The 13,124-nt window shown below is 45.8% G+C and overlaps 2 protein-coding genes across 2 annotated transcripts in view; one reads left to right on the forward strand and one right to left on the reverse strand.

The window, feature by feature from the left end:
• Positions 1-482: 482 nt before the first annotated feature.
• Positions 483-6,135, reverse strand: ripply3 (ripply transcriptional repressor 3). The gene is made up of 4 exons (XM_072513333.1): positions 5,962-6,135; positions 5,370-5,436; positions 1,810-1,868; positions 483-1,540 (listed from the first exon to the last, which is right to left on the reverse strand). Exons 1-4 carry the CDS (start codon positions 6,054-6,056, stop codon positions 1,342-1,344), a joined length of 420 nt encoding a protein of 139 aa, XP_072369434.1. The 5' UTR covers positions 6,057-6,135; the 3' UTR covers positions 483-1,341.
• hlcs (holocarboxylase synthetase (biotin-(proprionyl-CoA-carboxylase (ATP-hydrolysing)) ligase)) overlaps positions 5,376-13,124 on the forward strand; it is a 187,955-nt gene continuing 180,206 nt past the window's right edge. Inside the window, exon 1 of the mRNA XM_072513331.1 lies at positions 5,376-5,481. Coding sequence (XP_072369432.1) covers positions 5,392-5,481 — 90 coding nt within the window. The 5' untranslated portion in view covers positions 5,376-5,391. The remainder of the gene's footprint in view (positions 5,482-13,124) is intronic.

Below are 13,124 nucleotides of genomic sequence, written 5' to 3' on the forward strand. Positions count from 1 at the left end.
ATGAAGAGACAATATAAAATAAGAGGTAAATTCTAAAGGGTGTGCAGGAGCAGAGGGATCTGGGTGGATATGTGCAGAAGTCATTAAATGTGTCAGGATAGGTGGTGAGAGTGGTTAATAAAGCAAATAGTACCCTGGGCTTTATCAATAGTGGCATAGTGTACAAGAGCAAGGAGGTTATGCTGAACTTGTATAAGACACTAGTTAGACCTCAGCTGGATTATTGTGCACAGTTCTGGTGCCACGCTTTAGGAAGGATGTGAATGCATTGGAAGAAGAGTTGACAAGAATGGTTCCAGGGATGAGAAACTTCAGTTATGAAGATAAATTGGAGAAGTTGGGACTGTTCTTGGAGAGAAGTTTAAAAGGAGATTTGACAGAGATGTTCAAAATCATGAGGGGGTTAGACAGAGTAGACTGGGAGAAACTATTCCCACTCAGAAAAAGAAGGCGGATAACCAGAGGACCCAGATTTATAGTGATTTACAAAGAAGCAAATACGATGTGAGAAAAAACGTTTTCACACAGCGTGTGTTGGGGTCTGCAATGCATTGCCTGGAAGTGTGGCAAAGGCATGTTTACTTCAGGCATTCAAGGGGTCATTGGATGATTATTTGAATAGAAACAATGCGCAGGTAAAAGTTAGGGAAAAAGGCAGGGGAATGGCACTACGTCGGAACACTCATTTGGAGAACCTCCATGTGCATGGTAACATGCATGGAAAAAACGGATGTTGCCACAGAATTGGAACACTCAGTAAGGCACCATCACATCCGGCTTAGCAACTTGTCACAGTGGATGCACTGGAAAACGGCTCAATTTTCCAGTATTTTCAGACTGTAGAAAAGCATTACATCGAATGGATGCTGCCTTACATTAACCTTTTCAGCAGGATTCACACTCAGACTCTGGCTGTAAATGAATGGTATTTGAGTCTATTGCACCACCTACAGTCACTGACATACACACGTCATTTCATACCAGCTAACACGTTATAAATTGTGTTAATTAGATAATAGACTGGTTTAGAAAGTCACTGTGCTTAGTAGAATCCGTTTCGACAAATTTGATCCCTACATGAAAGGTTTATTTATTTATTTAATTCTCACAGTAATAAAATAAACTGTACAAAATATATTCATATATACATCCACAACAGTGCAAAATTGTCATTTCCTTGCAGTGATAAATACAAATATCGAATTGGCCCGGTCTAAGTTACAGCTACAATTGAATATAGAGAGTAGAGGGGCTGTGTTGGTCTGTAGTTTGTTGTGGTATCACTTTGGCAAGGCAAGCGTTTCCGCTTTGAAGCTGACCCGTCTCCTCCTCTGACTCTCTTCACTGTTTCCAAAACATTCCTCTTGTTTCCGGAGCATTTTCTGATTCCGAGCCACAGGACACGAACTCCTCCTCCTCCTCCTCAGTATCTGAATCATCATTATAGAAATGAATTGTTGCCTGGACAGGGAAGCTCGCTAGAACCTTTTCTCCCATGTGATGCAGGTAATGTTCAGCTTTGGACCTGGGTAGATACAGCCTGGAACATCAAACACGAGAATGAGATTCATTGAAAGCAATCTGCATTGATTTTTTTGTTGTTGCAGATAATTGTCTCAATAATATAGTGATTTGCAAAACCGGCATTTACTAGTCCTAAATTTAACATGCATTATTGTCTTACATTGGACAGAAAAATGCCGGTATGTACCTTGGTGGCTACCAATCATTGTAAAAAAAATCTTTGCAATGAAAACTGCAGGCAGAACTTGACAGCAGGAGCAGGAATGTTTTGTGGTTGTTACTCACCTGACTGGGTGCTGAAATCCCAAGGATTTCCTAGTCTCAGGGGAACTCCCAGAACCGAACTGTATGGAGTAGAAAATAATATTACTTATTGGGAAAAAATAATGGTTAATTATGAACATTGGAACACACCGTTAGACACGAACAACTGAACGCACATGATCAAAAGCGCCTAAAAACAATTGCTCTGCGTGCACACTTTAGCCCGTGGGGTAAATCTTGAAGAAATGCGTGCCCAGTTGATATACAAGTAGAATGCACCATGGTATGAAGTGACTGGTTTCCACTGAAACTAACTCGCTGACAGGAACTACTTCAATTTGGTCGTGCTTTCTTTCTCCCAAGTCCCTTTCTCGCTGTGTGTGCCTGAAGCCAAGAGGAAATCCTTGCCCTCCTTCCCAAATCTCTCCACAGTCTCGTCCCACCTAACTCTAGCGTATTGGGTGTCCTCTCATTTCATTATTACCAAACAGTCGGTACTCTATGTTTTGACCCCCTCCCCCATGCTTCCTTTTGATTAATCTGCTTTCTGTATCTGTTCAACTACCTTTCTGTGAAGATTCTTGAAAGTTTGTAGTCCCGCTAATGTTGCAGTATAATCATAGAATTTACAGTGCTGAAGGAGGCCATTCGGCCCATCGAATCTGCACCGGCCCTTGGAAAGAACACCCCATTTAAACTCACACTTCCAACCTATCCCTAAACTCAGTAACCCCACCTAACCTTTTTGGACACTAAGGGCAATTTAACATAGCCAATCCACCTAACCTGCACATTTTTGGACTGTGGGAGGAAACCCACGCAGACACGGGAGAACGTGCAGACCCTGCACAGACAGTGACCCAGTCGGGATTCGAACCTAGGATCCTGGAACTGTGAAGCAACAGTGCTAACTACTGTACTGTCCACCTTTGGTCTTTGAGATATACATCTTATTAAAACACCTCTGTCTGCACGCACCATTCCTGACTACAACCACTATTGCCTGTCATCACATTTAAATCGATCTTTTTTCATTATAAACGTCCATGCAAACTTTTCATTCAATCTGAAAAAGTCACTGAAGGTTAAACAATGAAATTGTAAATATTGAGGGAAAACATTTCTTCCTCAAATGGGAGATGGCTGAGGGCTTGTATCCTTCACCTTCATTGACTGACTGTGATGGGGCGGGAGTTTGATCTTTCTAATGGGCTATTCTTGCTGTATTAATGCATGGATCTAAATTACAAGAGATCTCCGTTGTCTTTAGAATCTATGGTCCCGGAGTGAAGTGTTTGAAACAGGAGCATTTATTTTATTGACAAGTAATAAGGTGGAAGAATAAAATGTTGAATATACACAGAAATACCAATACAATTACTTGATATACATGGTAGAAATATGAATATATAAAAAGGGACAGGAATAAGAAGAATATATAGAAGAATATATAAGGGACAGGATCCCAAGGCACACAAGGCTATGGACCGAATGGGATTAGAATGGTGAGGTGGTTGTTTCTGACTGGCGCAGACTCGATGGCCCGAAGGGCTTTTTCTGTGCTGTATGACTCATTGACTCTAAAACAGCTGGCCCATGAATTTGTCCAGTTTGAACATGGTGCAACCTACACACACGGCAAACCTTACTCAATTTATCCTATTCCCTCCAATAAAAAGCCTGGAACCATTCATTCTCCTGAGAGAGGCAGACAATGCAAGAGAAATTCCTTGGCTAATTTAGGGGGGAAATGCTGCAAAATTCCTCTCTAACCTGCGAAGGCAATCGAGCAAGTTCCAGGGAGATTACAGTTTTCCTAATCTTTGTCAACCAACTTTCCTTCTAAAGCTCGAGATGTGTTTTCCTTACAAGAACTTGCCGACCCCTTTTCTGAATAATTGTAATAGGCCCACACACAGTATTGTACAAACTGACAACCCATTGCCACAAATCTCTGAGAATAAGTACTTCCTGACATCTAACCTAACTCTCTGCGTTCCTAACTGGTGATCCCTTGTCAATTTAGCTTAAATAAACTGTTCCACGTGACAGAACTGAATCCCTTAGGTATATTAAGATCTCAATTATATCCCCACAAGTTTATGTATTGTTTTCAAAGTAAAAACCTCAGCATCTGGCTGAGGAATCTAGAAGCCGGGAGCACAGTCCAGAATCAGTATAAAAATAGAAAATGCTGGTAAAATCTCAACAGGCCTGGCAGTTTCTGGTGAGAGAAACACGATGACACGCTTCTTCAGAGTCATTGGTCAACCATTTAGGACTGAAATGTCTTCAATCAGAGAGTAGTGAATCTTTGACATGTTCTATCTCAGAGAGTCGTGAATGCTCCATTGAAATTGGAAGGTTTTTGGTCTCTGAAGGAATCAAGTTTGTGGAGGGGGAAAGCCATTATTGTAGGGAATGGCGGGGCAGGCACGTGGGGATCGGGTGGCCCATTCCTGATCCGATTTCTTCTTCCTTTTATGTTCTTGGAACTAAAGTCTCTTAAACGAGGTATCAATCAAACGCATTGCCCCTGACATTTGTTTCTAGTCTCTGACATCATCCACTATGTGTGAGGATCAAATTGGACACAATGCTCGATGCAGATCGAGCAAGGGTTCATGCCAGGCAAGGTTTGATTCCAGTTTTATAATCGAATTGTCCCGGCAGCACATCACATTTGCTTTTTCAACACTCTTGCTACAATGATCATGGATCTTCAAGAATTCATGAAGTATAACTCCGGGTTCTTACGTTGCTCAGTAAACTCCACTATGTATCCCTGCACAATGTAAACATACTGCTGCCCTTGCTCAAGTGCATCATACTCCCCCTGTTTATGTGAAAAGACATTTATACAGGTCCATTCCCCAGATCCTAGGTCCTCACTCCTCAATGTATTTGCATTATCCCACACAATTCCAATCATTCCCGAGTGCATTTATCCAGACCGGTGATAAAGGTGGGAAAGGGCAACATTTCACAAAATAAAACGCTGACCCCTGATGGCCTCCGTTACTGATTGACTCTCATAGAGAACTGCCCTCTGCATTTGTGAATTCAATTAATCCTTTATTTAACCTAAATGTTGTGGTGGAATGGAATATCACAAGATGTAACCTTACCTAGTACCCTGGAGTGTAACTCTTTATCAGGGTATTTGAAGATCTAGCTACACAACATCTACTGGCTTCCATCAGCCACCAACATCATAACCTTCACAAAACGTTTGGTCAAGTTGGCGAGACCGGGTCCCCGAACAAAAATGCTGGGTATATTTAGACATACAAACAATGAATGATTGATAAGGACACTATGAACGGCTATTTGAAAGTGAAAACATAGATTTTGCAGTTATAATAAAACGACATCGACAGGCGTGCTGTGGGGTTTTTTCCGGAATCCCGTTTTTGGTTTTTTTGTACTTGCTATATATGGAATCTCATGCGAAACCTCCCCTTGTGTGAACTTCCAATAATAGGTGGCAGCAGCTCAATGGAAAGCGCCTCCGTGCATTTTCCCTGCCAGTTCAGGTGAGTCAGAGCGGACAGGTAGGGACACGAGAACCTCTTTCTTACCGAGCTCTGCCTCTGTTTTTCCATGTCTCTGGCTGTCATCATCCAGGGTCTCCACAACGCGGAGGAACTGCGCACACAGAAGCAAAGGAAAACGGCGGCTAATGTTAACTGGGTAAGGCTGAAGAAAACTAACCCAGGAAAGGAACACATCTCCATTCCTGCAGTTTTTAAATGGGAGCATTGCACAATTCCGGACAATCCTGTAAACGCAGAATGCCAGAGAACTTATTATTGTAATACTTAACCCGCATATTATTGGAAGTTAAAGGTAATTTAGGCTTCTTAGCTGACCTTTAACCTGGTTGTAAGACTTCTTACTGGACCTTTAATTTGTTTTGGTTTTCAAGAATTGAACAGATCTATTAAAATTAGTAGTCGTTCCTGTTAGTTAACACGATTACACTGACTTTAAACGTTTCGCTTTAATTCAATGACTCAAAGTAATAATAATCTTTATTAGTGTCACAAGTAGGCTGACACTAACACTGCAATAAAGTTACTGTGAAAATCCCTATAATTGTAAATGGGAATTTTCTGTATTAGTTACCTGTATTAATCTGCTTTATAAACGAATAGAAGAGTTTAATCTTACTTCTGAGGCTGGCCGGGGTCCCGTGCTTCTGCCTGGGGTCCCCTGCAGCATTGACAGGCCAGGGTGACTTTGGCCCGCACACAGTAAAGTGCCATTATATCACTGCTTCAGCTTAGCCAGCTAAACAGCCCAGTCGCCAAATGACATCGCCTCACCCACCCGGCAGCTCTTATCTGAGGCTCCTCTGACAGGACAAATAAATCCACCCCAGGGTGAGGTGGAGGGCGTGTGCTTCCGTTAGGCTCTCTGCAGCGTCTGTGAAGGATCCCTCATTCAGTTTGAGGGGAAGGGCTCACGTGAGGCTATGTTGGTGCAGATGTTAACCTCGAAGCCCTTCTCCGCACCCTCAGACCTCTACAGCCCATTGCACAAACTTCATCGGGAAGCGCATTCTTCCAACGAATTAATGTTCAAAAATCAGACTTGTTCCCTGATACAGACTTCGCCTTAAAACAATTAATAGTTAGCTTTAGGGCTTCTCCCACTGTTTCTCGTTCATTTGAAGATTTCAACAAACCAGTCCCATGAAATAGATCTGCCCCGGTTCGGATCAATAATCTCATGGACACTGACTGCAGCTGCTCTGTCATGTCACATTATTATTAAGGAGGACCTTGGATAATAGAATATAATAGAATATGGGCAGCATTCTAGCAAAAGCGCCTGTTTTCAATTTTGACCTGGTTTTTCATGAGACATATCAGATCCTGAGGGGTATTGACAGGGTGGATGTGGAGAGGGTGTTTCCTCTTGTGGGAGAATCTAGACCTCGGGGGCCATTGTAAAGTAAAGGATCGTCCATTTGAAACGGAGATCAGGGGTGGGATCCTCCGACTCCCTGCCGGGTCGGAGAATCGCCGGGGGCTGGCATGAATCCCGCCCCCGCCGTGTCCCGAATTCTCCGCCACCGGAGATTCGGCGGGGGCGGGAATCGCGCCGCGCCAGTGGAAATCCCCCGGCGATGCTCCGGTCCGCGATGGGCCGAAGTCCCGCCACTGTCAACCCACGCCAGCCGGCGTGAATTGAACCACCTTTTGAACGGCGGGACAATGCGGCGTGGGCGGGCTCCAGGGTCCTGGGTGGGGCGCGGTGCGATCTGGCCCCGGGGGGGTGCCCCCACGGTGGCCTGGCCTGCGATCGGGGCCCACCGATCCGCGGGCGGGCCTGTGCCGTGGGGGCACTCTTTTTCTTCCGCCTTCGCTGTCATCTTCACTACTGCGGAGCCGGAAGAGTCAACCTTCCCTGTGTATGCACGGGGATGATGTCAGCAGCTGCTGATGGCATGCGTGGGCCTACGCAGGCCGGCGAAGTCCTTTCGGCCCTGCCTGGCGTGGCGCCAAAGACCTGCCCGCCAGCCAGTGGAGCAGAAACCACTCCGGCGCGGGCCAAGCCCCTCAAGGTGAGGGCTTGGCTCCTAAAGGTGCGGAGACTTCCGCACCTTTGGGGCTGCCCGACGCTGGAGTGTTTCCCGCCACTCCATTACGCCGGAACCCTCCGAGCCGCTGGATAGGGGAGAATCCGCCCGAGGAGACTGGGCTGGATTGTCCGAGTCTCCGCGCCGAAAACGCGTTCGGCGCGGGGGTGGAGAATGGCCATTTACCCAGAAATTGGGACTGGCGCCGCTGAAGCGATTCTCCGGAATCGCTCAGGAGTTGCTCACGCGCTATCTGCGCCATTGACAGAGGCTCCCCCACAATTCTCCAGGCAAAACTGGCTGAGTTCCCGACGGCATGGTTCTAACCACATATCGGCCGCCGGGAACCTCGGGTGGCGGCTGCGGACTCAGTCCATGGCTGCCCTGGTGGGGGGCAGGCACGCGGGATTTTGGGGGAGCCTACATTTTTGGTGACGGTCCGTGGTGTGAGTCTGCCATTTCGCACGGCGCCGCTGCTGCAGGCCGCCGCCATGCCCATGCGCGGGTTCCCGACCGGAAGTGTGGGGCCACCTATCTGCAGCCAGAGCTGCGAGAAGCTCTCCAGGGCCCTGCCAGCCCCCTGCAGGGAGGAGAATCACTCAAGACTTTCTTAAGGAAAGTCCAGAGTGAAACGCCTGCGCTTTTAGGCTGGCGTTTTGAAGAATCCAGCCCATTATTTTTCCTCAGCGGGAGGTTAGTCTATGGAACTCATCCTCTAAAGGCAGTGGAAGCAGAGTCTTTGAAATGTTTTTTTAAAGCAAAGGTAGATAGATTGTGGATTAACCTGGGGAGGGGGGGGTTCTGGGGGTAGGCAGGAGGTTACAGCTGGGTCAGTTATGATTTTATTGAACAGCAAGTTGAAAGGGCCGAGTGGGCTCCTAGCTCCTATGTTTATAGGTAAGACATAGTTCTACAAATTTTGAGTAGAACTGTCAGCATGACAGATTCACAATGAGATAGAATACCCAGGACTTTCAAACTCTGGACATTGAGTAGATAGAAGTAGCTGACAATTAAAACCAAAATGAGAGTCTCACTCCATATGGAGTCTGCGGACACGATGGGTCTGTTTCCTAACTGTAAAATCTCTATGACTCCATAGGAATAAGACTTGACGTGATATTCAGTTAAAGCTGGACAGAGTTGGCAATACCTCAGTTTCTGAGATTCCTACCAGATTTGGTGCTGTGGGTCTCTCTGGGCTAACAGGCGAAGATGGTGAACCCTGAAGCGTTTTCTCTTGATCCACATTCTGTTCAAATTAAAGATAAGTTATACACGTCTGCAATGAGTTACAAACTGGAGTTCTTTTTCAAAGTCAAGGTGACACAGGCCTGCTGTGTGTTTTACACGGGATTAACCAGTTGTTGCACAGGCTAGGTGATCCACACAATGTGTTATGTGGACAACACACTGTGAGCAGTTAGTTCTGACTGTCACAATCTCCACTGTAATTTTCTGTATGCATATTTCCAAGGTCTGGTGCTCTCAGCGAGAAATGATACTTTGCTGGGAGTGCGACCTAGAAACACATGGATTTTACTGTCCAATAGAATCTTAGCTTGCATGCTCAGTGTTGGGGTTTCATCCCGAGCTGGAGCGGGTTTGGAGGCAGGAATGTCAGCATCTCCTGCCAGGAGGGATCATGGCGGCATTCCGGCTGCAGGTATAGAGTAGTGGAATGGCGGGGGGTTAGGGGGGAGGGTTAGTGGGGAGTTAGAGGATAGCAGGGGTTGGGGGTACTGAGGGTTTGGGGGTAACATGGGTTAGGGATAGTGGGGACTGGGGCTAAAAGGGGTTTAGGGATAACAGGGATTTTGGGGGTAATAGGGCATTGGGGTAACATGGGGTTGGGGTAGCGGGAATGGGAGTAACAGAGGTTTAGGGGGTAACAGGGGTTTAGGGGGTAAAAGGGAGTTCGGGTAGTGGGGTTGGGGGTAACAGGCGGCTAAGGGTATAATATGGGGCTGGGGTATCAGGGATAAGGGATGGCGGGGTTAAAGGTAGTGGGGATTTGGGGAAGCGGGTATTAGAGGGTAGTGGGGCTGTGGAGGCTAGGGAGTGGTGGTGGTTGCGGTGGCGGTAAGGTTGTAACAGGGGGAGCTGGGAGTAGTGGTGGTTAGCAGGGTAGCGGAGGTAGCAGGGTTAAGGGGATGAAGGGAGATGAGGTGCCCTATCTTAAGATCAGCGTCCTCCACTTTTTCCAGTGGATCTGCTTATCACCCACAGCTTTGGGTGCTCCCAGCTGCAGTGTCCATCTGCTGTCCTTAATTGGACCAGGCGCCAGAGGTTGCTGCCTTGAAAATCTTATGGAGGGACCTGCCACAGCCGCATCTGGGTTCAGCTTGCAATTGGGATGGGACCCTGTGTGGTGGTATGTATTAGGGGTAGTACGGTACCTGTGATGCCGAGAGGCTATTGGTAGACAGACACTGGGTCCTGATTGGATCTGCCGCCTGCTGGCTCCACCCAGTAATGCGGAGTATAAGAGCCCGGGTTCTCCCAGCAGCCGCATTCTGTAACTGAGCTGCTGGGGAACAAGTCTTGCTTAATAAAGCCTCGATTGACTTCATCACTTCTCGACTCATGAGTAATTGATTGTGCCACACCCTGGAATAAAATTCAGGCCAGAATTTCTGAACATACAAAGGTCAATTCCAGTTGGGGATTGTGGAATCGCCTTTCCAATGTATTCCTGTGAATTGACGAGAAACTAGTTGCTCCATTCTTTGCTGAAATCCCTTTCTACTTTTAATTGTCTCTCCTAAATTACTGCATTTCTTTTGTCTCACTCACTTCTTGCATCTTCCTGACTTCACCTCCCGGTCCTCTCTGGTGAAGGGGGTGTGGTGGTGGTGGGGGTGGGGGGGGGGGGGGGGGGGTGGGGGGGGGGTGAAGGACAAGGAGAAAATTGAGTAAACTTTGAATAATATATCAATCTTAAGTAACAAGAACAGGCTGCTGATATAACTGCAAGGGGATTAATAAATTATGTCAAATGTTGTGTTATAACACTTCTTTAAAGCACATTGTGATGTTTTATTACTTTAAAGGTGCTCAATAAATACTAAATATGCTCCGGTCCCAGGAATACCTTCATAAAAGGTTCCTAAAGTAGAACTGTATCAATGCTGGGAGATTCAATGGTGCTTAGATTAAAATACATTCCCTTTTAACTTTGGAATGAGTGTAAACACAACTCTGACTGATGGGGTAAGAGTCCTCTCTCTGCCGCCTCTTATGTTATCCATGTGAAAACATTTGAACAATCAAGACCTAATGGAAAAGCATCGCTGATGCTTGAAATCGGAAATAAAAACAGAAAATGCTGGAAACACTCAGCAGGTCAGAAAGCATTTGTGGGGAGAGTAACAGAGTGGACACTTTAGCCTGGTGACCTTTTGTCAGAATGGAGTATTTGTGGCATTTTGGGTTTTTAAATCCAAACCTGATTCCTGGTGACCTGTGGATTTACAGCACAAAGTCTCTTAGAAAGAGGACAGGCTAGTGGAAATATCATACTGGTGCAGTAGCGAATGTGTTTCAGAGGCTAGGTCTGGGCTTGAGCTAGATACTTTGTTAGGACAGAGTAAAGATATATTGACTCTGTAACTGGCTGCTGCACCAGAGCCTGACCTGAAAGTGCTTGATGCCGACACTGGATGCCTAAAGTGGGAATGTATCCCATTTCTCTATGCAAACATTCCTTGCTTTGATGAGCATTAGAATGATCCATTTCTTTTTGAAAGAAAAAGTCTGTATTTCACCATTACAAGAGCAGTTTAGATTCTAAATTCCTAACTCAGAGGTATACGATTATACCAATAGGGACCCACCTATCCAGAAACTGCTTAATCTCATATAATAGGATTGAAGTGTTTATTTGTAGATACAAATCCACTGTAATATCATGTCTAGACTGACATCTGCTACTCTCAGTTTAAGGGGAAAGAATATATATAGACAAATAGCAAAATATAGTAGATACTGTAAAACTGAAAGGGGGCAGCACGGTGGCACAGTGGTTAGCACTGCTGCCTCACAGTGCCAGGGACCAGGGTTTGATTCCGATCTTCGGTGACTTGTCTGCGTGGGGTTTGCGCATTCTCCCTGTGTCTGCTCTGGTTTCCTCCCAAAGTCCAAAGATGTGCAGGTTAGGTGGATTGGCCATGCTAAATTGTCCCTGAGTGACCAAAGGTTGGTTAGGGTTCCAGGTATAGGGTAAGGTAGTGGGCTAGGAAGGGTGCACTTTCAGAGGATTGGTGCAGACTCGATGGGCCAAATGGCCTCCTTCTCCACTGTAAGGATTGTATGATTCCACGAAAAACAGAAAAAACTAGAGTTACTCAGCAGGTCTGAGGCAGGGTGTTGGATTTTCATGCCTCCGATTGCATCAGGGCAGAGGCGGGGGATTTTAAAATGGCAGATATGACCCAATATTTGGATTGCTGCCCCCATTACTGGCACTCCACATTTTTGCTGGCGCTGTATACGGGTAGAGACCCCACACCCAGCACTCCTGATCTGGTCAGCTCCATTTTGGTTCTCTTACCCCTCCGCAATTTTCACAAGTTGGGCCAGCTTCTTCCTGACCCATGGTTCACGGGTCTCAGATGTGTCACGACAGTCTGGATTGAGGAACCTTTTGAAAGCTATGTTCAAAAGATTTTACCCATACCACCCTGCCCCCCACCCCCCATGTCTACTCCATGCTCCATTGCCCCCTGAACTCCAACACATGCATCTCTACTCAACTAAAGGTCCCTCACACCCTCCATGTCAACTCAGCCAAACCACTTGAGAGTCCAGACTCATAAAGGGATTGTGTGAGTGAATTTGTTGATACAGGTGCAGAGGATTGTCACATTTTTAAGTTATAATAAGCTATTTTCTCTGTGATCTCTTTTCTCAATGGCTCTATGTTTAATTGTACAAGATAACAAGATGTTAAATGTTTATATCTTCTGTTATTGATACTTTAAAGGTCTGGTTATTTGACTCTCTCATGGCGTGTAGCGATAGCGGTTTAGTTTAAAATAAATTTATGAATTGGCATTTTTTTAAGCAGTTCCACACAGGCCATTTTATTGTAGGATTCATTGCTTCTGTACAGAGTGTATTCTGGATGAGTTGGCATAGATTGTATGAGGGGCCACTGGAGGTGGGCAGCAGCATTTGTTGGCATGGAGGCGCATGACGAATGGGTGAAGGGTAAGGGGGTGTGAGAGGTGAGGGCCAGAAGGCATATAGTATAAACAAACAACTGGGTTGAAGCCCGAGAGAACTGAGACTGGCCCTTTTAAACAGCCTGCCTTGGCACTTGTCCGCCCCTGTGGCAATCTCTGATTTGCTTCCTGGAGTGAAACATTACCTACCAAGGTGGGTCTGCCGAGTTGGGAAATTGCCTGACTTGAGCTACCCAGCTTCCCATCCCGAAGAGGAAAATCTGGCCCCAGAGGGTGTTAAAACTTGAACCATCAGTTGGCCGATTTCTATTTCTCCACAGATTCTGTCTCACCTATTGATTGTTTCGGGCTTTTTCTGTATTTGATTAAAGATTTTATATAATCAGGTTTAAAAGCAAAATCTGTGGCAACACAATGGTGAGGTGCATTAGCCTTAAAATTGGTTGTTTTAAAGATGGGTATGTTGCACCTTTTGCCTGGGATTCTCTATAAAGTGGATGACCAATATCAAGTATGTAACTGTTGGCAGGGAGTTGTGGGAGAAAGTACAAAGTGGGAACCAA

Source organism: Scyliorhinus torazame, chromosome 8, assembly GCF_047496885.1.
Source record: "Scyliorhinus torazame isolate Kashiwa2021f chromosome 8, sScyTor2.1, whole genome shotgun sequence".
Classification (NCBI taxonomy): domain Eukaryota; kingdom Metazoa; phylum Chordata; class Chondrichthyes; order Carcharhiniformes; family Scyliorhinidae; genus Scyliorhinus; species Scyliorhinus torazame.

What these genes read in the sequence shown, in the direction of transcription:
- ripply3 (XM_072513333.1), bottom strand. Translation starts at nt 6,056, where the DNA reads ATGGCACTTTACTGTGTGCGGGCCAAAGTCACCCTGGCCTGTCAATGC. An exon ending in GACCCCGGCCAGCCTCAGAA is followed by an intron (nt 5,437 to 5,961) that starts GTAAGATTAAAC and finishes CTGTGTGCGCAG; the next exon opens with TTCCTCCGCGTTGTGGAGAC. An exon ending in GGATTTCAGCACCCAGTCAG is followed by an intron (nt 1,541 to 1,809) that starts GTGAGTAACAAC and finishes TTGATGTTCCAG; the next exon opens with GCTGTATCTACCCAGGTCCA.